The 27500-nt window shown below is 44.9% G+C and overlaps 1 protein-coding gene across 3 annotated transcripts in view; it reads right to left on the bottom strand.

The window, feature by feature from the left end:
- LOC118379148 (interleukin-1 receptor accessory protein-like 1) overlaps positions 1–27500 on the bottom strand; it is a 593985-nt gene that overhangs the window by 299008 nt on the left and 267477 nt on the right. For all 3 annotated transcript variants that reach the window (XM_052513955.1, XM_052513957.1, XM_052513956.1), the window contains exons 4-5: positions 11661–11847; positions 10285–10438 (exon numbers count right to left, since the gene is read on the bottom strand). In XM_052513955.1, the coding sequence (XP_052369915.1) occupies positions 10285–10438; positions 11661–11847 (341 nt within the window). The remainder of the gene's footprint in view (positions 1–10284; positions 10439–11660; positions 11848–27500) is intronic.

The following is a 27500-nucleotide window of genomic DNA, read 5'->3' as shown; positions in this document are numbered from 1 at the left end:
TTTAGGGCCTGTCATGCCAATAGTCCCCCGGACAAACAGCCTTGTTTGCATAGCGATGATAGAAGTAACGTAATTTAGGCTGTAATGATCTCCAAAAGTATAATCATTAGATCATCACACCATTGATATAGCAACGGACGCTAATAGTTTATCGAATCCCATTGGGACGTAGAGGGGGACACTATTTGGCCGGGGGACATTATTTGTCATGACAGGCCCATAGCACTTTTCTTCTGCTTGTTCTGAACGTGTGATGTAATGGTATTGCTACATCACATCTATTGTAGCTCTGATGTTCCAGTGTCTCTCTGATGGACTGGATTAAAAATGTCAGATAATAAAACAGGATAACTCTGGCTTTAGAGATAATACCAGCCTTGATCTACCCTCTGACTTGCAAAGTGTATTCACACATAGAACATTCCATTAGTGCACACACACCTACACACACACACACACACACACACACACACACACACACACACACACACACACACACACACACACACACACACACACACACACACACACACACACACACACACACACACACACACACACACACACACACACACACACACACACACACACACACACACACACACACACACACACACACACATTTATTTTGCTTCTCGGCTATTGTCAATCCTTAACCTTCCCTTAAAACGTATGGTAGTGTGGGGTACTTCAAAGTCTAATAAGCGGTCCATCTTTGCGAATAATCTCCCAAATGAAGAATTCTAATGGAGAAGTACAAAGAAAAGAGAAAATCCCAATGAATAGCACTTATCTACCACCTTTAAATAAGGGAGAAAAGTACTAACATATCAAACATGTTCTCACAAAGAGACACAATTTCTCCTGCAGCCAAATTCTTCAGGTTCCTTTTCCCCGTGCTGCTTTGGACAGTCTAATTATACTCTATCAATTAGAACGGCCCTTATTAATCACCCTACTTCATATGCTAATGAGTCAACTTCACAGAGCCAAGACAAGAGGAGAGACCTCTGTTCTGTAATGGCTGCCCATTCAGCAGAGCCTAGTCGCTGGCCTGCATCCCAAATGTGTCCCCTATGGGCCCTGGCCAAAAGTAGTGCACTACAGGGAAAAGGGTGACATTTGGGATGCATGCACTGAGAGAACAGCCAGTGGAATGGAACCATACAGCAGAGTTTCAGAGCTATAGATCCACAAATTCCTGTTCTTACTTGCTGTGGTAAATCCTTGCGGAGGTATTGTATGTCTAATGAAATGATGCAGGACTCTGTAGGATAGGATAAGGTTATTTAGATGGTGCTATCTCTGGACCTTAGATGGTGCTATCTCTGGACCTTAGATGGTGCTATCTCTGGACCTTAGATGGTGCTATCTCTGGACCTTAGATGGTGGTCCTTCTGGAGCTCAGTTGGTAGAGCATATCGCTGGACGCCAGGGTAGTGGGTTCGATTCTCGGGACCACCCAGATAGAATGTATGCACTGACTGTAAGTCGCTTTGGATAAAAGCGTCTGCTAAATGGCATATATTATGGTGCTATCTCTGGACCTAGGACTACACGTTTCCTGTTGAAGGAACTGATTGGGCACTCAGCTGTTAAATCAGCTGGAACATCCAAGGGAGGAGATTATAGGCATTATAAACCCGGTTTTCTACTAGCCTGTTTCTTTGAACCTGGGGGCATTTGGAGTATTGTCATTCTCTACTTAAGGTTTTTCCTTTGTCAACGGTAGGCCTAGTATTACCATCACTTTATTGTGCTTTATTAGAAAATAAAAAGCAAGATCACCACTGCCATCGGTCTCTAGTCATTAGCTAAACATGCAGACCATTCGTTTCCCTTTGTGCAGCACAAGAAGACACTATAACAGCCAATTGAGCAGGCGGTTCATTATCCACCCTTTATTGTGTGGTTTTCAATCCACCGGATCAAACCTTGTAAAACAATCATAAAATCCCACATTTCATTTAGGAATAATATCCAGTTTAATAGTTCCACCAATGGCTGAAGACATCACTATGAATAAAAAGAGGTCCTCAAGACAATCCAATGGAGCTTGATCTTTCATACTCTTCTCCTGCTATAACAAGCCAGTTGACCATTGATACAGAGAACAGGGACAAAGGTTGGTGTCATGCCCTGACCTGACCTCTCTGTTTGTATCTGTTTGTATTGTTTGTATTGTATTGTATTGTATTGTATTGTATTGTATTGTCTAGGGGTTTTGTATTGTTTAGGGTTCTTGTATGTCTAGGTATTTGTAGGTCTAGGTATTTGTATGTTTATGGTGGCCTGATATGGTTCCCAATCAGAGGCAGCTGTTTATCGTTGTCTCTGATTGGGGATCATATTTAGGTAGCCATTTCCCTTTGGTGTTTGTGGGATCTTGTCTATGTGTAGTTGCCTGTCAGCACTCATTTGTATAGCGTCGTGTCGTTTTGTTATTTTGGTTAGTTTGTTCAATGTTCATTCTTATAATAATAAAGAATGTACGCATACCATGCTGCGCCTTGGTCCGATTCATACGACGAACGTGACAATTGGGGAGGAGAGAAGAGATGGACTGCAGTAGTCTGATCATAATAGACCCAGAGTAACGGCTAGTATTCTACAGAAATTAAAGGAATTACATTTACTCTGTGTGAGAATTATTGAGATCCTTTTATTAGAAGTACATTATACAAGATATAGGCCTATAAATATCTATACTGTAGATATTAGACTCATCTCAAATTTTATGTCACATGCGCCGAATACAACAGGAAATGCTTATTTACAAGCCCTTAACAAACAATGCTTTAATAAGTTAATAAAAAATAAAAATAAGTGTTAAGTAAAAAATAGATGTCACGGCTGGCTGAAGGATTGGAGCAAGGTGCAGCATGGTAAGAGTAAATTTGAACTTTATTTAAAAATGATTCCGACAAAACGAAGAACAAAAAAACAACGTGAAGCTTTGGGCTATGTGCCCTGAACAAAGACAAAGTTAACTTCCCACAAAACAGGTGGGGGAAAAGGGTACCTAAGTATGGTTCTCAATCAGAGACAACGATAGACAGCTGTCCCTGATTGAGAACCATACCAGGCCAAGACATAGAAATACAAAACATAGAAAAAATGGCATAGAATGCCCACCCTAGTCACACCCTGGCCTAACCAAAATAGAGAATAAAACGACTCTTTGGCCAGGGCATGACAATAGATCAGTAAAAAAATGAAAATAATTAAACAGCAGCAGCAAAATAATAAGCAAGGCTAATTACAGGGGGTACCGGTACAGAGTCAATGTGCAGGGGCACCGGTGAGTCAAGGTAATTGAGGTAATATATACATCTAGGTAGAGTTAAAGTGACTATGCATAGATTATAAACAGAGATTAGCAGCAGCGTAAAAGAGGGGTCTGGGTAGCATTTTGATTAGCTGTTCAGGAGTCTTATGGCTTGGGGGTAGAAGCTGCTAAGAAGCCTTTTGGCCCTAGACTTGGCGCTCCGGTACAGCTTGCCGTGCGGTAGCAGAGTGAACAGTCTATGACTAGGGTTTGCTGGATTCTTTGACAATTTTTAGAGCCTTACTCTGACACCGCCTGGTATGGAGGTCCTGGATGGCAGGAAACTGGGCCGTACGCACTACCCTCTGTAGTGCCTTGCGGTCGGAGGCCGAGCAGTTGCCATACCAGGCAGTGATGCAACCAGTCAGGTTGCTCTCGATGATGCAGCTGTAGAACCTTTTGAGGATCTGAGGACTCATGCCAAATCTTTTCAGTCTCCTGAGGGGAATAGGTTTTGTCGTGCCCACTTCACGACTGTTGTAGGGGGTGGGTCCCAAAGACCCTCCCCATTATTGATTGCAGGCCTTATAATAAGATACTGTTGCTATGTGTCTAAAAACTCTCCCACTATACGTTGCACAAGCTATCTATATTAGTCTTTGTGGTTAAGCCCTGGCTGTTGTGAGAGTGTGCTTGCAGGCTAGGTCTGAGCCAGACCGAAACTAGATAAAGAGAAGTAACCACTGTCTGGTTTTGACATTTTGATCTTGTGTGACGGTGGACAATCCTAAGAAATTCAGAGAAGCTACTGTACTAGGTTGCCTTATAAGGTAACCTCAGCTTATTGATACACACATACATTGACGTAGGTGATCACACCATTAGGGAGTGATCACATGTATAAAATCAGCTGTGCCCTTAGGTGGGGTGCAGAACTTACTCATAAACATCCATGCTATGTTTCCATTGTCAACTTCTGTCTGCAATTGCATTAATAAATGAATGATTGATTTACTTAAAGATATTGTTTGATTGCTGATTTCACCAATAAGCAAATGATTGACAAGGAACAAGGAACCAACCCCGACACTGTCTTAGTGTGTTTGGACTATGGTAGTATGTTGGTGATGTGGACACCAAGGAACTTGAGGCTCTCAACCTGTTCCACTACAGCCCTGTTGATGAGAATGGGGACATGCACGGTCCTCCTTTTCCTGTAGTCCACAATCATGTACTTTGTCTTGATCACGTTGAGGGAGAGGTTGTTATCCTGGCACCATACGGCCAGGTCTCTGACCACCTCCCTATAGGCTGTCTCATCATTGTCGGTGATCAGGCCTACCACTGTTGTGTCATCGGCAAACTTAATGATGGTGTTGGAGTTGTGCCTGGCCATGCAGTCATGAGTGAACAGCGAGTACAGAAGGGGACTGAGCATGCACCCATGAGGGGCCCCTGTGTTGAGGATTAGAGTGGCGGATGTGTCGTTCCCTACCCTTCCCAACCGGGGATGGCCCGCCAGGAAGTCCAGGATCCAGTTGCAGAGGAAGGTGTTTAGCCCCAGGGTCCTTAGCTTAGTGATGAGCTTTGAGGGCACTATGGTGTTGAACTCTGAGCTGTAGTCAATGAATAGCATTCTCACATAGGCCCTTTTGTCCAGGTGGGAAAGGGCAGTGTTGAGTTCAATAGAGATCTGTGGAACTGTTGGGACGTTATGCAAATTGGAGTGGGTCTAGGGTTTCTGGCATAATGGTGTTGATGTGAGTACATGGAGTACACATCCTGTTAATCCATCTGGCCCTGCGGCCTTGTGCATGTTGACCTGTTTAAAGGTCTAACTCACATTGGCTAAGAAGAATGTGATAACACAGTTGTCCGGAACAGCTGGTACTCTTATGCATGTTTCAGTGTTACTTGCCTTAAAGTGAGCATAGAAATAAGTTTGAACTGGTCGGTTCGTGTCACTGGGTAGCTCGCGGCTGTGCTTCCCTTTGTAGCTCTGCCACATCCGACGAGCGTCAGAGCCGGTGTAGTACGATTCAAAGTTAGTCCTGTATTCACGCTTTGCTTGTTTGATGTTTTGTCAGAGGGTATAGCAGGATTTTCGTATAAACCTCCGGATTAGAGTCCTGCTTCTTGAAAGCGACAGCTCTACCCTTTCGCTCAATGCGGAAGTTGCCTGAAATCCATGGTTTCTGGTTGGGGTCACTGTTTGGATGACGCCATCGATGCACTTATTGATGAAGCCAGTGACTGATGTGGTGGACTCCTCAATGGCATCAGAAGACTCCCGGAACATATTCCAGTCTGTGCTAGCAAAACAGTCCTGTAGCTTAGCATCTGCTTCATCTGACCACTTTTTTACTGACCGAGTCACTGGTGCGTCCTGCTTTAGTTTTTGCTTTTAAGCAGGATTCAGGAGGATATTATTATGGTCAGATTTGCCAAATGGAGGGCGAGGGAGAGCCTTGTACACGTCTCTGTGTGTAAAGTAAAGGTGGTCTAGAGTTTTTTCCCTCTGGTTGCACATTTAACATGCTGGTAGAGATAAGGTAGAACGGATATGAATTTCCCTGCATTAAAGTCCCCGGCCACTAGGAGTGCCGCATCTGGAAGAGCGTTTTCCTGTTTGCTTATGACCGTATACAGCTCATTGAGTGCAGTCTTAGTTCCAGCATTGGTTTGCGGTGGAATATAGACAGCTACGAAAAATATAGATGTAAACTCTCTTGGTAAATAGCGTGGTCTACAGCTTATCATGTGATACTCTACCTCAGGCGAGCAAAACCTTGAGACTTCCTTATATTTCGTGCACCAGCTGTTGTTTATAAATATACATAGACCGTCGCCCCTTGTCTTACCAGAGGCCGCTGTTCTATGCTGCCGAAAAAGTTTAAAACCCGCCAGCTGTGTGGCCACTGTAAAGTCCATGGAGGACAAGAGCACCTCAACCCAGCTGCCCACTGCACTGAGGCAAGGTAACACGGTAACCACCGATAAATCCATGATAATCGAAAACTTCAACAAGCATTTCTCAGCGGCTGGCCATGGCTTCCTCCTGGCTACTCCAACCCCGGCCAACAGCTCTACCCCCCTCCCCCCTCCCGCAGCTACTCGCCCAAGCCTCCCCAGCTTCTCCTTTACACAAATCCAGATAACAGATGTTCTGAAAGAGCTGCAAAACCTGGACCCGTACAAATCAGCTGGGCTTGACAATCTGGACCCTCTATTTCTGAAACTATCTGCCGCCATTGTCGCAACCCCTAATACCAGCCTGTTCAACCTCTCTTTCATATAGTCTGAGATCCCCAAGGACTGGAAAGCTGCTGCTGTCATCCCCCTATTCAAAGGGGGAGACACCCGGAACTCAAACTGTTACAGACCTATTTCCATCCTGCCCTGCCTATCTAAGGTCTTCGAAAGCCAAGTCAACAAACAGATCACTGACCATCTCGAATCCCACCGTACCTTCTCCACTGTGCAATCTGGTTTCCAAGCCGGTCACAGGTGCACCTCAGCCACGCTAAAGGTACTAAACGATATCATAACCGCCATCGATAAAAGACAGTACTGTGCAGCCATCTTCATCGACCTGGCCAAGGCTTTCGACTCTGTCAATCACCATATTCTTATCGGCAGACTCAGTAGCCTCGGTTTTTCTAATGACTGCCTTGCCTTGTTCTCCAACTACTTTGCAGACAGAGTTCAGTGTGTCAAATCGGAGGGCATGTTGTCCGGTCCTCTGGCAGTCTTTATGGGGGTGCCACAGGGTTCAATTCTCGGGCCGACTCTTTTCTCTCTATATATCAATGATGTTGCTCTTGCTGCGGGCGATTCCCTGATCCACCTCTACGCAGTCGAGACCATTCTGTATACTTCTGGCCCTTCCTTGGACACTGTGCTATCTAACCTCCAAACGAGCTTCAATGCCATACAACACTCCTTCCATGGCCTCCAACTGCTCTTAAATGCTAGTAAAACCAAATGCATGCTTTTCAACCGTTCGCTGCCTGCACCCGCACGCCGGACTAGCATCAACACCCTGGATGGTTCCGACCTAGAATATGTGGACATCTATAAGTACCTAGGTGTCTGGCTAGACTGTAAACTCTCCTTCCAGACTCATATCAAACATCTCCAATCCAAAATCAAATCTAGAATCGTCTTTCTATTTCGCAACAAAGCCTCCTTCACTCACGCCGCCAAACTTACCCTAGTAAAACTGACTATCCTACCGATCCTCGACTTCGGCGATGTCATCTACAAAATGGCTTCCAATACTCTACTCAGCAAACTGGATGCAGTTTTTCACAGTGCCATCCGCTTTGTTACTAAAGCACCTTATACCACCCACCACTGCGACCTGTATGCTCCAGCAGGTGTATCTCACTGATCATCCCTAAAGCCAACACCTCATTTGGCCGCCTTTCCTTCCAGTTCTCTGCTGCCTGTGACTGGAACATATTGCAAAAATCGTTGAAGTTGGAGACTTTTATCTCCCTCACCAACTTTAAACATCTGCTATATGAGCAGCTAACCTATTGCTGCAGCTGTACATAGTCCATCGGTAAATAGCCTACCCAATTTACCTACCTCATCCCCATACTGTTTTTATTTATTTACTTTTCTGCTCTTCTGTGCTCACGAACTGAAGAAGAAGAATTCCTCCAGTACGGGAGTAAGACAAGTTCAAAAACATTTGATGTGACTGTTTTATGTAATGTATCAATTAATTTCCCTTTCTTTCACCAGGTACATGAACCACCTGGCCATGCCAGGAAGGAGGAACAGATGCAGCCTTTGAGTCTTAACAGAAGATATCTCCATCTACACCAGTCACGCAACAACTACATAACATATTGTTCTGTACTGTATTGATACAGACTATTCAACATTATACAATGTATGGACCAGGATCGTGGCCTCCCTGTAGGATACTGAGAGACGTACTGTACAGCATAGTGGAGGAAAGCATTGTTATGATTATGGCTGGATATTAAATCAGGATAATCTGATTGTTTTGCACCAGATGAACGTCACACAATGTACCACTTCCTCCAGATCACACAGGGTCCATTCACAGGGTCCATAGACCATTCACCTTCTGAATGGCACACAGACACAATCCATGTCTCAATTGTCTCAAGGCTTAAAAATCCTTCTTTAACCTGTCTCCTCCGCTTCATCTACACTGTTTTAAGTGGATATAACAAGTGACATCAATACGGGATCATAGCTTTCATCTGGATTCACCTGGTCAGTCTATGTCATGGAATGTTTTGTACTCTCAGTGTTTGTCTTTATTACAGGGAGTAATTTATGTATGTCTATATACATGTACCGTACATGATGTGTGTAGGTGGGCCATGTTCTTTCCTCTGCCCTCTATATGTGGGCGGAAGCGTGTAATTATTATTCACGAGAGAGGGAGAGAGAGAGAGAGAGAGACAGACAGAGAGAGAGAGAGAGAGAGAGAGAGAGAGAGAGAGAGAGAGAGAGAGAGAGAGAGAGAGAGAGAGAGAGAGAGGGGAAGAGAGAGAGAGAGAGAGAGAGGGTCCTCAGATTCCCTCCTGATTTCAGTCAGAAAAAAAATTTGCAAACACAAAAGCAGGACGTTTTCTCGCTTAAAGAAATAGTTTTACTAAATTACATATTGGTTTCCGTACCCTGTAAGCAGTCTATGGACAAGGTATGACAGCAATCCATGCTTTGGTTTAGTTTCCCTTGCCACATGCTAATGGTTTAGCATTCGTGGCACAAATCCCATTGAAGTCATGGGAGCGTTATTGTAAATTGTCGCTGCATCATGTTAAAATGGTAGCATGTGGATGTGCCAGAGAATCTCAACCAACACATGGATTGCTGTCATACCTTGTCCATAGACTGCTTACAGGGAAAGGAAACCAATGTGTCATTTTGTATTTTGAGTGAACTATCCCTCATCCAAAAATGCTAAATGCGTCTCTTTGTGAGGTGAAGGGTATCATCCCGGAGGATGAGGACCGTCTGAGGCAGCAGGGAACAAGATTGATGATTGAAATTGGTCTTCTATGGAGTCTGCCTTTGTCTCTTTAGGGGATAATAAACTGTAATCAGATAGCCGTAAACTGCAAATAGTTTGCTTGACCTCGAGACCACTATGGACGATGGGTGTGATGCATTGACATGTAACAGCTCTTAATATATCTTGCTACAGTGGTTTTCTCTGGTGTTTTCTTTTCAGGGTTCAGCCATGAGGGCAAGACTGAGTAGAGTAGATCTTTTTGTAATCATTGTGTCATTGATTGAATGCACCTGTACTATGGGTTTTCCATCAAGACTGTCCAAGTTGTTACTGCACATCAGCGTTAGCGGTGGAGGTGGCGGTGGCGAGCGATCTCTATTCTGTCACACCCCTCCCTCTAAAGATAAGGAACGTTAAATTCAAGCTTTAATATTTGAACAGTCTTAGTTAAGAAAAAGTGATGAAGTGGCTCTGTGCAAATTCTACTACTTAGCAATTAAGAACGCCAGCTGAAGTCACGACAGCACAGAGGTATTGAACCCACAACCCTGACAACAAGGTTCACAACTACTGTCTTAGCATTACAACATGTAGTAAGAGATTTACTATTATCATGTATATATATAACTACTATGGATAAATGTCAGCATTCTGACCTATTTCTAATGAGATGTCTGCTGCAACATAATCCCATCAACATTTTCTTCCTGAATTCCACTCAGATATCTGTGTTTAAAAAAAAAATCTAAACGTATTCTTCCTTTCAGCCAAGCAGAAGATCTGTAGCTCATATAAAATAAACTATTGTTGCCATCCCCAAAATAGACGACGAACACGACACAGCTGCACAATGGCAATGATTATTAAATCCGCTCTCCCACAAACAATGAACTCTGCCTCGCTGACAGACAAAACAACATGAACATTCATCAATGTCAATAAAAACACAATGCAAGTTATCCCTAGTGGCCCAGCATGGAGCACATGTGACCCGCAAAGGAGTTTTTCTTACCTGTAACAGATAGTTCTGTAGTTCTTCTCACCACGAAGCTGCCAAACTGTAATTCACACGTGTAATTTCCAATGTCATCTTCACGCACCTCCCGGATAGAGAGAGTATCTCTTCTCCTTACAATGCTTTGTCTCCACTGCTTTGGCTTGCATTCCTTCGATACAAATAGAGAGAAAGCTTATGAATGTAAAACACCACGAAGAAACAGAAAAGCAGTATACAGTTGGACTTAGATTACACTTTTTACAACATATAATGTAGACATGTGGAAAAAATGTACGCCTGACAAAATGCATCGAACCATTCCAAACTTCAAACATCTCTTTGATCACAAATGCATTAGCATCTTGTATTTAGTGTTGTTGTATTGAGTTCCTGTTTTTGGCAAGACGAGTGCGATCTATTATACAACATTATATCGTTAAGTTCCCACTAGAAGAACAATGTATGGGGTTGAAGCAGTTCATTTTGGTGGGAATGAACCCAGAGGAAGAACGAGGCCCTTGGAAAAGGGAACTTGTGCCACACAAACTCATTCACCCACAGCAGGAAAACTGGAATACCGTGGGTTGTTTCCACCTGCGCTCGCGGGTCTCCCAGAATTCAATCAGCTCCGCTTCCAGAGACAGAGCAAATAACTAGAATATTCTAGGTCCACAGTCATTATCCATGTTTTAATTTGATTCACTGGGAAACTGAAGAAGCACTGTGGCCATCTAATCCGACATTCATCTAGTTTTGATGAATTGGCCCCTGGCCTCCGTCGGCTACTCTGTCAGTCTGATGTTACACTGTGGGCAGGCAGCCGGGGCCGGTGAGGGCCACTCGTCGACTCAGATAGCCAGACGTCTGACTCTGAGGACCCCCTCCAGTCGTTTGGGGGAGGGGGGGGGGAGAAAAGGAGTTCATTGTCATCTAGACTATTTACATCATGAACGTGGGCTGTAGACCCCTTTCCCCAGACGGTTTGAGTCTCATGAAAAACAAATGACATCTCAGGGGGTGCTCTGCAGAGTGGCAGAGTTATGGGTGGATAAATCTACCTACTGTCATCAAGCAAGCACATAGGCTGCTAGACAATACATACAAGTATGCTTAGACTAAAATAATAAAAAATAAAATAATAAAAATGTAATCTCATTTTTTCAATACATTTACATGATCATACAGTTCTGATTATATGCTGGTAAATATATGTATCACATTTGATACATGACACAAAGCAGTGGTTTCCCAGACACATACTAGGTATAATCCTGGGCTAAAAAGCATGCTCAGTGGAGAACCTGCCTAGGCTTCATTTGTATCCTTGAAACTGCCCCTATGGCATTCAATCTGAAATATGTTACAGACATAATGTTATAGTGGGCTCTTACCTTGTACCATACTATCTCTGGCTCCTTCCCCGGCTGTACATAATCCTCAATGTCCGGACAGGTGATATCTTTACTTTTGCTTAACTCTGCCTTCTCGAAGTACCTCATTTTGGAGTTGTAGCAGAGGTCTGTGTCGTTCTCCGCCACTGTCAGTGACATGGACACTTTCACACAATATGTGGAATTCCTGCAAAACACATGTGAACAAATCAATAAGTTTAATCATTTTTGCATACCATTGTTCTCTCACGCCACTATCACTATATGTTGACAGGTATTGATTCAGTATACATTTGATGAAACTGTAATAAACTGAATAAAGCCCTTTTGTGGGGAAAAACTAATTCTGCTTGGCTGGGCCTGGCTCCCCAGTGGGTGGGCGTATGGCTGTGCCCCTGCCCAGTCATGGGAAATCCATAGATTAGGGCCAAATGAATGTATTTCAATTGACTGATTTCCTTATATATACTGCAACTCAGTAAAAATCGTTTATATTTTGGTCCGGTATACATTTGGAAAGTGAATGCAAGTACTTGAATAACGGATCAAAACATTCTTAACTCATTAGCCCTACTTGTTTTATCTAAACCATTGACACCCAGCTACAGTGAGCCATCTGGTTCGGGGGGAGAATATGGGGAAGTTTGACATTCTCCTCTCTCGTCAATGTGAAGAATCATCTCTCCAGCTCCACTCAGCCGTGGCTGGTTGTCCGGACCGTTCATACAGAGCTGCATTGTGTTTTCTCACCCATCCAGGAGGAATGTAAATGATGCGGGAGGGATGAACCTGGATATCACAAATTACCGATGGCGACGGCAAAAGAAAAGTGGGGAAAACGGAGGTGGAAGGGAGACGAGGGCTTAATGCAGAACGGCAGTTCTGAAAGTCAACAGCAGTGAAGATTGAGCCTTTTGTTTCGACACGTTATGCAGATACGGCGCAAGCTAGCAGAAAATGACTTGCCAGAATTGATATTTTGTAACTGGTCAGACCTGATAGAGAAAAGCCTATCAGCCCAGAGGACTACAACTGTGACTGAAAGCTGTGAGGGTATAATGTAAATACCAGGTCTGGCAACCCAGTCATGTACAACACTATGGCACCATACTGTGTGGTACAATTTCACTGTGCTCAGTCTAATAATCACTCTGTGTTGAATCTGGACAACTGTTCAATAACAATTGGCCCACACCAGCAGGAACTCCAGTAGAATGCTCACATGAATGAGCAGGGAGTTTGAGTCGATTGCAGTATAACCCTTCCACAGCCATAGTAATACATCAGTCATTAGAGCTGGTTGAGGTTTTTTATGGCTCGGTAAACAGGTTCATGTTTGGCCTTTGACTCCAGATGAGTGATTCTTAGGCAAGGATCCATGGATTTTTGGAATCAATGGACAGAGGTATTGAGAGTGCAGGGAATTCCATACAATGTCGGAGGGAAAAGCCAGCCTAATGTGATCAATGAGCTCAATCAGTGTGACCTTTGATCCGTCTATGCATGTATAGCTAATAAGATTGTCTCCACTCACGACTATCATCAGTAGCTGTGTAGCCTTGTTCTTCAAGAGGGTGAGCACTGTAACAATTGGCCCATAATATCAAATCCTTCTGGTCTACAGATTTCAACAAATGACAACGTTTAGGAAAACCTCATTGGGTAATTTCAGGGGCGCAAGCTGGTAACACAGATTTGAGGCTGAACCAACAACCAATTATAAACAAGTGGAATCCTTCTATAATTGCCACGGCATTAGCGCAGCCTCGCAGATTAGCAAGCAGTAAGCAAAGGCCCGGTCGGTCCATAGTCAGACACACCCTCTACTGGGCACCGCGGTCTGTCTGCCCATTTTATGAAGCGGAGGATGCAAATGCGACATGATGTGGAGATTATCCCAGACAACCTGCACCAGATGGACACCTGAACAAATGAGATCCCCCGGGTCCGCTCCCCCTGTTAAATATTCTGGGCAGTGCTGATAAACTCGCCCGGTGGGAGAGAGAGAGAGAATAGTGTCAGCCTGGCTGTTGAGTGATCGATGGCCCGGGCCAACACTTTGTCCTACGATGTCTTTCCAACGGTTCACATCCGTCACACTGCCTTTTAAGCCAGAGAGCCAGGAGGATGGAGAACAGTAGCACTTTGTTCTCAGTCAGTAGCATTAATCTATACTGTATATTCATGAGCAATGTGGCCAGGACAAACACACCGCTTTCAGTCCACTGTACATCAATTACTGTATACTCATAACTAAATGTCTACTAGACAGGAAGTATAGGCTTCTGTATACTGCAGTGGTTCCCAACTCCGGCCCTCCAGTTCCCTCAACAGCACACGTTGTTGTTGTAGACCCGGACAAAAACACCTGGTTCAACTTGTCAAGGGCTTGATGATTCGTTGACAAGTAGAAACAGGTGTGCTTGTCGAGGGCCACAACAAAAACATGTACTGTACTGTACTGGGTCCTTGAGGACCGGAGTTGGGAAACACTGGCATAGTGCATACTAAAGTATTCAGCTGAGTATACTTTTGGATGTATTGGTTATACCAAGGTAATACCACAATATTAATGACAGCATGTCAATGGGAGCTGACGAGATGCTGCTGTTCAATGTCAAGGTAATGACAGACAGATACCATGCAGTTCATATTAAAGTGGAGAACACCTTGGCTGACAGTTTGCACACAGAGAGCCGGAGGGCAAATGGAGGATTTGTTTCCATAATAGAAATGGTTGTTGGTATATGCGACAGGGAAGGAGGTCATGGCCAGAAGGGATACATTTTTTTGTGATACATTTTTTGTGATATTGACGGCAAAAGTAGTTTTTGGGGTATTTTAGCTGACCCTTTACCTAAATTTAACCTAATTCCCTTAACCTGCTGCTTAAGTTATCCTAACCTACTACAAAAAGTCAAATCTGACAAAAGCTGTATCCCATCTAGTCAAATCCAGGGTAGGAGTAATGACTACCTCACCTTATTAAAATAATGACCAACACAATGTTGCCTGTATTGTTGTATCAGTATATAGTACAGACACTTTTTACAAACATGTCAAAAATACCTATTTAGGGTGTAATGTAAAACAGTACCATTGGGGATAAACTATTCCCCTCTCTTGCTTGCTCTCATGTCAAAATCAATTCATAATTCTTAGGACAAGGTCATTATTTCAGGAGCTTGATAAATTATTAATCACACATTATTGTAATTGAAATTAGATACCAAGGGCCCAACTTGGCAAAATCAACTTGGCAAAATCATTACATCCATTCTTAATTATTCTCTCCTAAGCTCATTTATGACATCATCTCCCTTGTTTTGGTTGAAGAGAAAGATGGACCATAATTCCCTCTACTTAAACTCAGTATGTGTTCCCTGTGATACTATAGCTCCAAGCTGTAGAGTTAATGTGAAACCATTCTCCTCAGACCGCAAGGTACCTGTGGGATTAATTCATTACTGAATTCTTAATTAAAAGATCTGCAAGTTGTACTTTAATAGAGCAGGAAATGGAACACTTGTTGATTCTCATTAGAGGTATGTATACCTTCAAGTAATAATAATGTGGAAACAAATGTTTACAATAAATCCCCTTCACTCAATAAAAAGATAACTTGGACAATTGTCAAACTCCTTTCAACCCTTAACACACCCGCTTGTATTCGACTGGACTATACATCAAAATCTCACACACTGGTGAAACCAGTGCCATGGACAGCGGGCCATGACCTTTAGCTGGACCTTGCTGGTACATCAGGCTCCACCATGAGGCACGCTAGCCCAACTCAGTCCAGAGATCGGCAAACAACCAGCCAGCTAGCAGCTGCCAAATCAGCACTGATGACAACCTGCACCCAGTGGCCAGACAGACCAGGGCTACAGATTACCCATAATCAGTCTTTTATGGTCAGTGCATTATTTATGACCCAAGCGAAGGTCAGGTTGGCATGGCGTGCTGCGGTGGGAGGCGGTGAGGAGTGTTGGGAGGACTGAGGCTCTACCTGTGGCCTGCTCCATAACTCATCTGTCAGCACACGAGGCCAGGTGATTAACTGCCCACTCCCCAAACCTCACTTTGGGCCAACAGGCCTCTACTTAGCCTCTGTCTCTGGAGAGAAGGCCCAAAATGTTGAGTTTATCAGCCGCTTGCAGATTTCACGTCTCCATAAATGACTATGGAGAGAGAGAGACACATGTTGATCTTCTATTCCAGGGATCATCAACCAGATTCAGCTGTGAGACGACCTTTTCTTGAGTGGATGGTCAGGGGGCCAGAAAATAATTACAAATAATTTGTAGATTGCAAATGGACCGCAAGAAGCACAAACAGATATAATACTTGACTAAAACATAATCATAATCAAACCTTGCTTACATTTGAATACGAAAACATATATCTCTCTGTAATACATTGGAATAATTTGGAATAAATGTCAAAATTACAATCACTTTGAGCTGATTTCCTGGTGTTTTTGCAGTCATTAAATGTCTCTCCCCCAAACACACACACACACACACACACACACACACACACACACACACACACACACACACACACACACACACACACACACACACACACACACACACACACACACACACACACACACACACACACACACACACACACACACACACACACACACACACAGCCCTGTTTTTCTTTCTCTCTATGCATGATCTGTTATCCAAGACGAAAGGAACTCTGCTGCATCATTAGCATTATGTGACTGGTTATACAGCACCTGAATTAACTACTTTAGTCACAACACATTCTTTATGTGCCTGGTTATACAGCACCAAAATGATCTACTTTAGTCACCACACCTTCATTATGTGACTGGTTATACAGCACCTGAATTAACTACTTTAGTCACCACACATTCATTATCTGACTGGTTATACAGCACCACAATGATCTACTTTAGTCACCACGCCTCATTATGTGACTGGTTATACAGCACCTGAATGAACTACTTTAGTCACCACACATTCATTATGTGGCTGGTTATACAGCACCACAATGATCTACTTTAGTCACCACGTCTCATTATGTGACTGGTTATACAGCACCTGAATTAACTACTTTAGTCACCACACCTTCATTATGTGACTGGTTATACAGGACCTGAATTAACTACTTTAGTCAACACACCTTCATTATGAGACTGGTTATACAGCACCTGAATTAACTACTTTAGTCACCACACATTCATTATGTGGCTGGTTATACAGCACCACAATGATCTACTTTAGTCACCACACATTCATTTTGTGACTGGTTATACAGCACCTGAATTAACTACTTTAGTCACCACACATTCATTTTGTGATTGATTATACAGCACCTGAGTTAACTACTTCAGTCAACACAACTTCATTATGTGACTGGTTATACAGCACCTGAATGAACTACTTTAGTCACCACACATTCATTATGTGGCTGGTTACACAGCACCACAATTGTCTACTTTAGTCACCACGCCTCATTATGTGACTGGTTATACAGCACCTGAATGAACTACTTTAGTCACCACACCTTCATTTTGTGACTGATTATACAGCACCTGAATGAACTACTTTAGTCAACACACCTTCATTATGTGACTGGTTATGCAGCACCTGAATGAACTACTTTAGTCACCACACATTCATTATGTGACTGGTTATACAGCACCTGGATTAACTACTTTAGTCACCACACATTCCGGCGCCGACTGAGATGGCCGCCTCGCTTCGCGTTCCTACGAAACCATGCAGTTTTTTTGTTTTTTTATGTGTTATTTCTTACATTAGTACCCCAGGTCATCTTAGGTTTCATTACATACAATCGAGAAGAACTACTGAATATAAGATCAGCGTCAACTCACCATCAGTACGACCAAGAATATGTTTTCCGCGACGCGGATCCTGTGTTCTGCCTTACAAACAGGACAACGGAATGGATCGCAGGCAGCGACCCAAGGAAACGAATCCGAAAAAGAGGGAAACGAGGTGGTGTTCTGGTCAGACTCCGAAAAGGGCACATCGCGCACCCCTCCCCAGCATTCTTCTTGCCAATGTCCAGTCTCTTGACAACAAGGTTGACGAAATCCGAGCAAGGGTGGCATTCCAGAGGACATCAGAGACTGCAACGTTCTCTGCTTCACGGAAACATGGCTTACTGGGAAGACGCTATCCGATGCGGTGCAGCCAACGGGTTTCTCCACGCATCGCGCCGACAGAAATAGACATCTTTCTGGTAAGAAGAGTGGCGGGGCGTATGCCTCATGACTAACGAGACATGGTGTGATGAAGGAAACATACAGGAACTCAAATCCTTCTGTTCACCTGATTTAGAATTCCTCACAATCAAATGTAGACCGCATTATCTTCCAAGAGAATTATCTTCGATTATAATCACAGCCGTATATATCCCCCAAGCAGACACATCGATGGCTCTGAACTAACTTTATTTAACTCTTTGCAAACTGGAAACCATTTATCCGGAGGCTGCATTCATTGTAGCTGGGGATTTTAACAAAGCTAATCTGAAAACAAGACTCCCTAAATTTTATCAGCATATCGATTGCGCAACCAGGGGTGGTAAAACCTTGGATCATTGTTACTCTAACTTCCGCGACGCATATAAGGCCCTGCCCCGCCCCCCTTTCGGAAAAGCTGACCACGACTCCATTTTGCTGATTCCTGCCTACAGGCAGAAGCTAAAACAAGAGGCTCCCACGCTGAGGTCTGTCCAACGCTGGTCAGACCAAGCTGACTCCACACTCCAAGACTGCTTCCATCACGTGGACTGGGACATGTTTCGTATTGCGTCAGATGGAAATATTGACGAATACGCTGATTCGGTTTGCGAGTTCATTAGAACGTGCGTCGAAGATGTCGTTCCCATAGCAACGATAAAAACATTCCCAAACCAGAAACCGTGGATTGATGGCAGCATTCGCGTGAAACTGAAAGCGCGAACCACTGCTTTTAATCAGGGCAAGGTGTCTGGTAACATGTCCGAATATAAACAATGCAGCTATTCCCTCCACAAGGCTATTAAACAAGCTAAGCGTCAGTGTAGAGACAAAGTAGAATCTCAATTCAATGGCTCAGACACAAGAGGCATGTGGCAGGGTCTACAGTCAATCACGGACTACAAGAAGAAACCCAGCCCAGTCACGGACCAGGATGTCTTGCTCCCAGGCAGACTAAATAACTTTTTTTGCCCGCTTTGAGGACAATACAGTGCCACTGACACGGCCTGAAACGAAACCATGCGGTCTCTCCTTCACTGCAGCCGAGGTGAGTAAGACATTTAAACGTGTTAACCCTCGCAAGGATGCAGGCCCAGACGGCATCCCCAGCCGCGCCCTCAGAGCATGCGCAGACCAGCTGGCCGGTGTGTTTACGGACATATTCAATCAATCCCTATACCAGTCTGCTGTTCCCACATGCTTCAAGAGGGCCACCATTGTTCCTGTTCCCAAGAAAGCTAAGGTAACTGAGATAAACGACTACCGCCCCGTAGCACTCACTTCCGTCATCATGAAGTGCTTTGAGAGACTAGTCAAGGACCATATCACATCCACCCTACCTGACACCCTAGACCCACTCCAATTTGCTTACCGCCCAAATAGGTCCACAGACGATGCAATCTCAACCACACTGCACACTGCCCTAACCCACCTGGACAGGAGGAATACCTATGTGAGAATGCTGTTCATCGACTACAGCTCGGCATTCAACACTATAGTACCCTCCAAGCTCGTCATCAAGCTCGAGACCCTGGGTCTCGACCCCGCCCTGTGCAACTGGGTACTGCACTTCCTGACGGGCCGCCCCCAGGTGGTGAGGGTAGGTAACAACATCTCCTCCCCACTGATCCTCAACAAGGGGGCCCCACAAGGGTGCGTTCTGAGCCCTCTCCTGTACTCCCTGTTCACCCACGACTGCGTGGCCACGCACGCCTCCAACTCAATCATCAAGTTTGCGGACGACACAACAGTGGTAGGCTTGATTACCAACAACGACGAGACGGCCTACAGGGAGGAGGTGAGGGCCCTCGGAGTGTGGTGTCAGGAAAATAACCTCACACTCAACGTCAACAAAACTAAGGAGATGATTGTGGACTTCAGGAAACAGCAGAGGGAACACCCCCTATCCACATCGATGGAACAGTAGTGGAGAGGGTAGCAAGTTTTAAGTTCCTCGGCATACACATCACAGACAAACTGAATTGGTCCACTCACACTGACAGCGTCGTGAAGAAGGCGCAGCAGCGCCTCTTCAACCTCAGGAGGCTGAAGAAATTCGGCTTGTCACCAAAAGCACTCACAAACTTCTACAGATGCACAATCGAGAGCATCCTGGCGGGCTGTATCACCGCCTGGTACGGCAACTGCTCCGCCCTCAACCGTAAGGCTCTCCAGAGGGTAGTGAGGTCTGCACAACGCATCACCGGGGCAAACTACCTGCCCTCCAGGACACCTACACCACCCGATGTTACAGGAAGGCCATAAAGATCATCAAGGACATCAACCACCCGAACCACTGCCTGTTCACCCCGCTATCATCCAGAAGGCGAGGTCAGTACAGGTGCATCAAAGCTGGGACCGAGAGACTGAAAAACAGCTTCTATCTCAAGGCTATCAGACTGTTAAACAGCCACCACTAACATTGAGTGGCTGCTGCCAACACACTGTCATTGACACTGACCAAACTCCAGCCACTTTAATAATGGGAATTGATGGGAAATGATGTAAATATATCACTAGCCACTTTAAACAATGCTACCTTATATAATGTTACTTACCCTACATTATTCATCTCATATGCATACGTATATACTGTACTCTACATCATCGACTGCATCCTTATGTAATACATGTATCACTAGCCACTTTAACTATGCCACTTTGTTTACTTTGTCTACATACTCATCTCATATGTATATACTGTACTCGATACCATCTACTGTATGCTGCTCTGTACCATCACTCATTCATATATCCTTATGTACATATTCCTTATCCCCTTACACTGTGTATAAGACAGTAGTTTTGGAATTGTTAGTTAGATTACTTGTTGGTTATCACTGCATTGTCGGAACTAGAAGCACAAGCATTTCGCTACACTCGCATTAACATCTGCTAACCATGTGTATGTGACAAATACAATTGGATTTGATTTGATTTGATTTGGATTTGACTGGTTATACAGCACCTGAATGAACTACTTTATTGACCACGCCTCATTATGTGACTGGTTATACAGCACCTGAATTAACTACTTTAGTCACCACGCCTCATTATGTGACTGATAATACAGCACCTGAATGAACTACTTTAGTCACCACACATTCATTTTGTGATTGATTATACAGCACCTGAATTAACTACTTCAGTCAACACACCTTCATTATGTGACTGGTTATACAGCACCTGAATGAACTACTTTAGTCACCACACATTCATTATGTGACTGGTTATACAGCACCACAATGATCTACTCTAGTCACCACACCTTCATTATGTGACTGGTTATACAGCACCACAATGATCTACTCTATTCACCACACCTTCATTTTCTTTATCTGCACATCTTATGCAAAGTTTTTAATTCCAGGTGTGATGGAGAACTGCAATCTCATCCATTTGACTGAGAGCTTTTGGCAGTGCCGTGGCTGCCCTAACTCTAGCTATGCTGTTACCTTTAACATGCAGTGGTCCGTCTTGCTCTATTACACAGTCTCTAATCCCTCAGTGAACGGTGCCTTGAGGGAAATCATTTCACCCAACCCTGTATTTTCAACTAGATTCCATAACTTTATGAAACAATTTGTCTCTTTCATTTTACCGTGGCTTTATTCATTTGTCCTCCTAAAGCCTACGGGCAAAATGTATGGCCACTCAGAAATACCATGCATACTAAAACCTATACACTGAGTAGGCCTATATCCGTTTGGTACAGACATATTTCAATGAGAGAGTAAAATGGTCAAAGTTCCAAGTTCCAAACCACTTTGATTCTTTCTCTTTTTTCCAAACGCCTGAATAACCTGTTCATGTTATGCTTCTCCTCCCTTGAGTGACAGCTGTAGTATAGGGGTTGTCTCGCTCAGAGTTCTAGCGTTTGTGAATAGGGGGCTGCGATGGAGGGATGGGAAGAGGGTGAGGATGGGGGAGGGAGGCAGTGTCAATTGGATTCTACTGAGGAGGAAAGTGCATTCTGACATTTTGTCTGGCAGATAAAAAAAACATCTGATATGACGAGAGAAGGTCAGTGTCTCTACTATCAGATACCGCTGGTCCAAATCTAGTTTGATGCCTTTCTCTCATCCTGCCTATTTGGCTTGGGAGGCATAGTGCAGATAATAATAATAATAATAATAGATTTATTTTATATAGTGCTTTCATTTCAAACAGAATCTAAAAGTCGCAACAACAACAAAAAAGGATATCAGATAGCAGATTCCCTTCAAACTCAACTCTGGACCAAGAAGCCAGTTCCACTGCAGTTTTTCATTCTTCCTCTCTAATCAGGGATTGATTTAGACATGGGACAACAGGTGAGGGAAATGAATATCAGGTAGAACAGAAAAACAGCAGGCTCCGGACCTCGTAGGGTAACAGTTGAACACCTCTGCTGTAGCCTACTGGTGATTCCAGAGTCATTTTGTAATATTACAATATCCTAATAATATCTACCATACACTCATGTCAAATGTTCACGGCAGTGGAGGCTGGTGGGAGGAATGGAATAAATGGAACGGAGTCAAACGTGGTTTTCATATGTTTCATGTGTCATGTATTTAGGCTCCCGAGTGTTAGAGGCGTCACTACAGGGTAGCCTAGTGGTTAGAGTGTTGGACTAGTAACCGAAAGGTTGCAAGTTCAAATCCCTGAGCTGACATGGTACCAATCTGTCGTTCTGCCCCTGAACAGGCAGTTAACCCACTGTTCCTAGGCTGTCATTGAAAATAAGAATTTGTTCTTAACTGACTTGCCGAGTTAAATAAAGGTAAAATAAAAAAATAAAAACTACAGACACCCTGGTTTGAATCCTGTATCACAACCGGTCGTTATTGGGAGTCCCATAGTGCGGCGCACAATTGGCCCAGTGAGGTACAGGGGCAAATTTCCATTTGAGAAATTAGTAACATGACCTTTCAAAAGAATTGCCCTGGGTAGCCGTGCGAGGACACACGATTGTGACAGGTGAGGATGTGGCATCACCCAGTAGCCGACCGGTAACTCCACCCATCTCCTCAGCCAATCCCAGCCTCAGATTTCCTCCCGCATGCAGCCTCTGGGATTCAGGCTTCAGGCTTAATCAAATGGAACTGAGGCAAGAGCACAGGACAAATCTCCAATCAGCGAAAGCGTGAAGAGTGTCTAACAGATTGATGCAGACCTTAACACATGCATCCGCTGGATTAAATCCTATTCCAATCACATCGAGGGTGCATCCCAAATGGTACCCTGTTACATATATGGTGTACTACTTTTGACCAGGGCCCGTGCACTATATAGGGGATAGAGTGTTATTTGGGAAGCACCCTGAGAGAGGCCTTGGGAAAACTCACAAAAAGCACACAAGTGGCTGGCTGAAGTATTAGGACGTATATTTGTGTAATAGCTCACCGTCAATGCATCGTTACTGTCGAGTGGCAGATATTAAACAGAGGGCAAAACCTCAATATTACACAGTAATCGTTCTGGTAATGGTCACACAATATATGTGGTGCCACAGTTGAAAGGATCACTTTGTGGTACCATGAATGTCTTTCAGACACAGTGGAATTTCGTTTTTACTTCCTAGACAAAACCTTTACACCTGTGTCATTCCAAAAAACTATAGTTCACTGCTTCCTCAAGATAGAATAATTGACTCTAATTTGCCTAACAATGTACTTCATCATCCTTTTTAATGGACCATGTATTCTCTGATGAGTTTAAATAGTAGGAAGATTCCATAATTCATAGCGAATTAATTAATAAAACATTTCTCACATCACACTCAAGGCCATAACATGAGGTGTCCCCTGTCTAGTAGGAGCAAGGTAATACGTTGAAATTGGGAATGTGTGTGCATGTGCGTGTGTGTGTGTGCATGTGCGTGTGAGTGTGTACATGTGTGTGTGTGTACGTATGTTTTCCTCACCAAAGGGCAGAGAGAGAAAGCTACCATTTGTTACTAGAAAGCATTTACCACCAAGAGGTAATTCTGTCTCCACACACTCACTCACCTCCCAGCCTCACACAGACAACAGCCAGGTACCTGCCAGGTAGACATAACACAAACACAGTCTAGAATACATCATACACTCCATCTCACCTCCCCCTCCAGTCCCCCCTCCCTCCTTAGTCTCTGGCTCTGATTGGCTGTGACGGCGGGGCTGGATCAATGGGACAGGGCTTGACTGCTGGCAGAGTGACGGAGTGTCTCTGGACGTCCCATTTTACTGAGAGATCACCAGCTGGGCCCTGCAGCGGAATACTAATCCAGTCTCTCCTTCCTCTGGTGACAGCCAAGGCATGGTAGGACAGGACATGCCTTGACACCATTAATAACACGAAGGCTCTGAATGCATGTGAACAGCCAACTGCTTACTGCGGATTCCCCCTGAAATATTCCCTCATGTGGCTCTGTGACATTTCTCTGTTTGCTGGCATTAGCATACCAAATCAAATCAAATTGTATTAGTCACATGATCCGAATACAACAGGACCTTACAGTGAAATGCTAACTTACCAACAGTGCCGTTTAAAAAAATACAGATAAGAATAAGAGATCAAAGTAACAAGTAATTAAAAAGCAGCAGAAAAAAATAACAATATATAAAGGGGGTGCTGGTACAGAGTCAATGTGCCGGGGGCACCGGTTAGTTGAGGGAGTATGTACATGTAGGTAATTAAAGTGACTATGCATAGATGACAACAGAGAGTGGCAGTGGAGTGGAGAGGGGAGAGGGGAGGGGGACAATGCAAATAGTCTGGGTAGCCATTTGACTAGATGTTCAAGAGTCTTATGGCTTGGGGGTAGAAGCTGTTTAGAAGTCTCTTGGACCTAGACGTGGTACTCCAGTATCGCTTGCCGTACGGTAGCAGAGAGAACAGTTTATGACTACGGTGGCTGGAGTCTTTGACAATTTTTAGGGCCTTCCTCTGACACCGCCTGGTATAGAGGTGCTGGATGGCAGGAAGCTTGGCCCCAGTGATGTACTGGGCCGTTCTCACTACCCTCTGTAGTGCTTTGCGGTCAGTGGCCGAGTAGTTGCCATACCAGACAATGATGCAACCTGTCAGGATGCTCTCGATGGTGCAGCTGTAGAACCTTTGAGGAACTGAGGACCATGCCAAATATTTTCATTCTCCTGAGGGGGAATAGGTTTTGTCGTGCCCTCTTCACGACTGTCTTGGTGTGCTTGGACCATGTTAGTTTGTTGGTGATGTGGACACCAAGGAACTTGAGGTTCTCAACCTGCTCCACTGCAGCCCTCTCAATGAGAATGGGGGACGTGCTCGGTCCTCTTTTTCCTGTAGTTCACAATCATCTCCTAAGCCTTGATCATGTTGAGGGAGAGGTTGTTGTCCTGGCACCACACAGCCATTATGGTGGTCTGCTTAAAACATGTTGGTATTACAGACGCGGACAGGGAGAGGTTGAAAATGTCAGTGAAGACACTTGCTAGTTGGTCAGCGCATGCTCGCAGTACATGTCCTGGTAATCCATCTGGCCCTGCGGCCTTGTGAATGTTGACCTGTATAAAGGTCTTACTCACATTGGCTTCGGAGAGCGTGATCACACAGCATAGGTACAGCTGGTGCTCTCATGCATGTTTCAGTGTTATTTGCCTCGAAGCGAGCATAGAAGTAGTTTAGCTCGTCAGGTAGGCTCATGTCACTGGGCAGCTATCGGCTGTGCTTCCCTTTGTAGTCTGTATTGGTTTACCACATCCGACAAGCGTCAGAGCAGGTGTAGTACGATTCAATCTTAGTCCTGTATTGACGCTTTGCCTGTTTGATGGTTCGTAGGAGGGCATAGCGGGATTTCTTTTAAGATTCCGGGTTAGAGTCCCACTCCTTGAAAGTGGCAGCTCTAGCCTTTATCTCAGTGCGTATGCTGCCTGCAATTCATGGCTTCTGGTTGGGGTATGTACATACGGTCACTGTTTGGATGATGGCATAGATTGCACTTATTGATGAAGCCAATGATAGATGTGATGTACTCCTCAATGCCATTGGAGTAATCCCGGAACATGTCTCCTGTTCCTACCTGGTTACCGTGTCTCCTGGTGCTCCCTGGTTAATGTGTCTCCTGGTGCTCCCTGGTTAATGTGTCTCCTGGTCCTCCCTGGTTAACGTGTCTCCTGGTGCTCCCTGGTTAACGTGTCTCCTGGTGCTCCCTGGTTAATGTGTCTCCTGGTCCTCCCTGGTTAACGTGTCTCCTGGTGCTTCCTGGTTAACGTGTCTCCTGGTGCTTCCTGGTTAATGTGTCTCCTGGTGCTTCCTAGTTAACGTGTCTCCTGGTGCTTCCTGGTTACCGTGTCTCCTGGTGCTTCCTGGTTAACGTGTCTCCTGGTGCTTCCTGGTTAACGTGTCTCCTGGTGCTTCCTGGTTACCGTGTCTCCTGGTGCTCCCTGGTTAATGTGTCTCCTGGTCCTCCCTGGTTAATGTGTCTCCTGGTGCTCCCTGGTTAATGTGTCTCCTGGTCCTCCCTGGATAACGTGTCTCCTGGTGCTTCCTGGTTAACGTGTCTCCTGGTGCTTCCTGGTTAACGTGTCTCCTGGTCCTCCCTGGTTAACGTGTCTCCTGGTCCTCCCTGGTTAACGTGTCTCCTGGTGCTTCCTGGTTAACGTGTCTCCTGGTGCTCCCTGGTTAACGTGTCTCCTGGTGCTTCCTGGTTAACGTGTCTCCTGGTCCTCCCTGGTTAACGTGTCTCCTGGTCCTCCCTGGTTAACGTGTCTCCTGGTGCTTCCTGGTTAACGTGTCTCCTGGTGCTCCCTGGTTAACGTGTCTCCTGGTGCTTCCTGGTTAACGTGTCTCCTGGTCCTCCCTGGTTAACGTGTCTCCTGGTGCTTCCTGGTTAACGTGTCTCCTGGTCCTCCCTGGTTAATGTGTCTCCTGGTCCTCCCTGGTTAATGTGTCTCCTGGTCCTCCCTGGTTAACGTGTCTCCTGGTGCTTCCTGGTTAACGTGTCTCCTGGTGCTTCCTGGTTAACGTGTCTCCTGGTCCTCCCTGGTTAACGTGTCTCCTGGTCCTCCCTGGTTAACGTGTCTCCTGGTGCTTCCTGGTTAACGTGTCTCCTGGTGCTCCCTGGTTAACGTGTCTCCTGGTGCTTCCTGGTTAACGTGTCTCCTGGTCCTCCCTGGTTAACGTGTCTCCTGGTGCTTCCTGGTTAACGTGTCTCCTGGTCCTCCCTGGTTAACGTGTCTCCTGGTGCTCCCTGGTTAACGTGTCTCCTGGTGCTTCCTGGTTAACGTGTCTCCTGGTCCTCCCTGGTTAACGTGTCTCCTGGTGCTCCCTGGTTAACGTGTCTCCTGGTGCTCCCTGGTTAACGTGTCTCCTGATCCTCCTTGGTTAACGTGTCTCCTGGTCCTCCCTGGTTAATGTGTCTCCTGGTGCTCCCTGGTTAACGTGTCTCCTGGTCCTCCCTGGTTAACGTGTCTCCTGGTCCACCCCGGTTAACGTGTCTCCTGGTCCTCCCTGGTTAACGTGTCTCCTGGTGCTCCCTGGTTAACGTGTATCCTGGTCCTCCCTGGTTAACGTGTCTCCTGGTGCTCCCTGGTTAACGTGTCTCCTGGTGCTCCCTGGTTAACGTGTCTCCTGGTCCTCCCTGGTTA

This window comes from Oncorhynchus keta, unplaced genomic scaffold, assembly GCF_023373465.1.
Source record: "Oncorhynchus keta strain PuntledgeMale-10-30-2019 unplaced genomic scaffold, Oket_V2 Un_scaffold_14384_pilon_pilon, whole genome shotgun sequence".
NCBI classification, from domain to species: Eukaryota; Metazoa; Chordata; class Actinopteri; order Salmoniformes; family Salmonidae; genus Oncorhynchus; species Oncorhynchus keta.
This window is presented reverse-complemented; position numbering and strand designations above follow the sequence as displayed.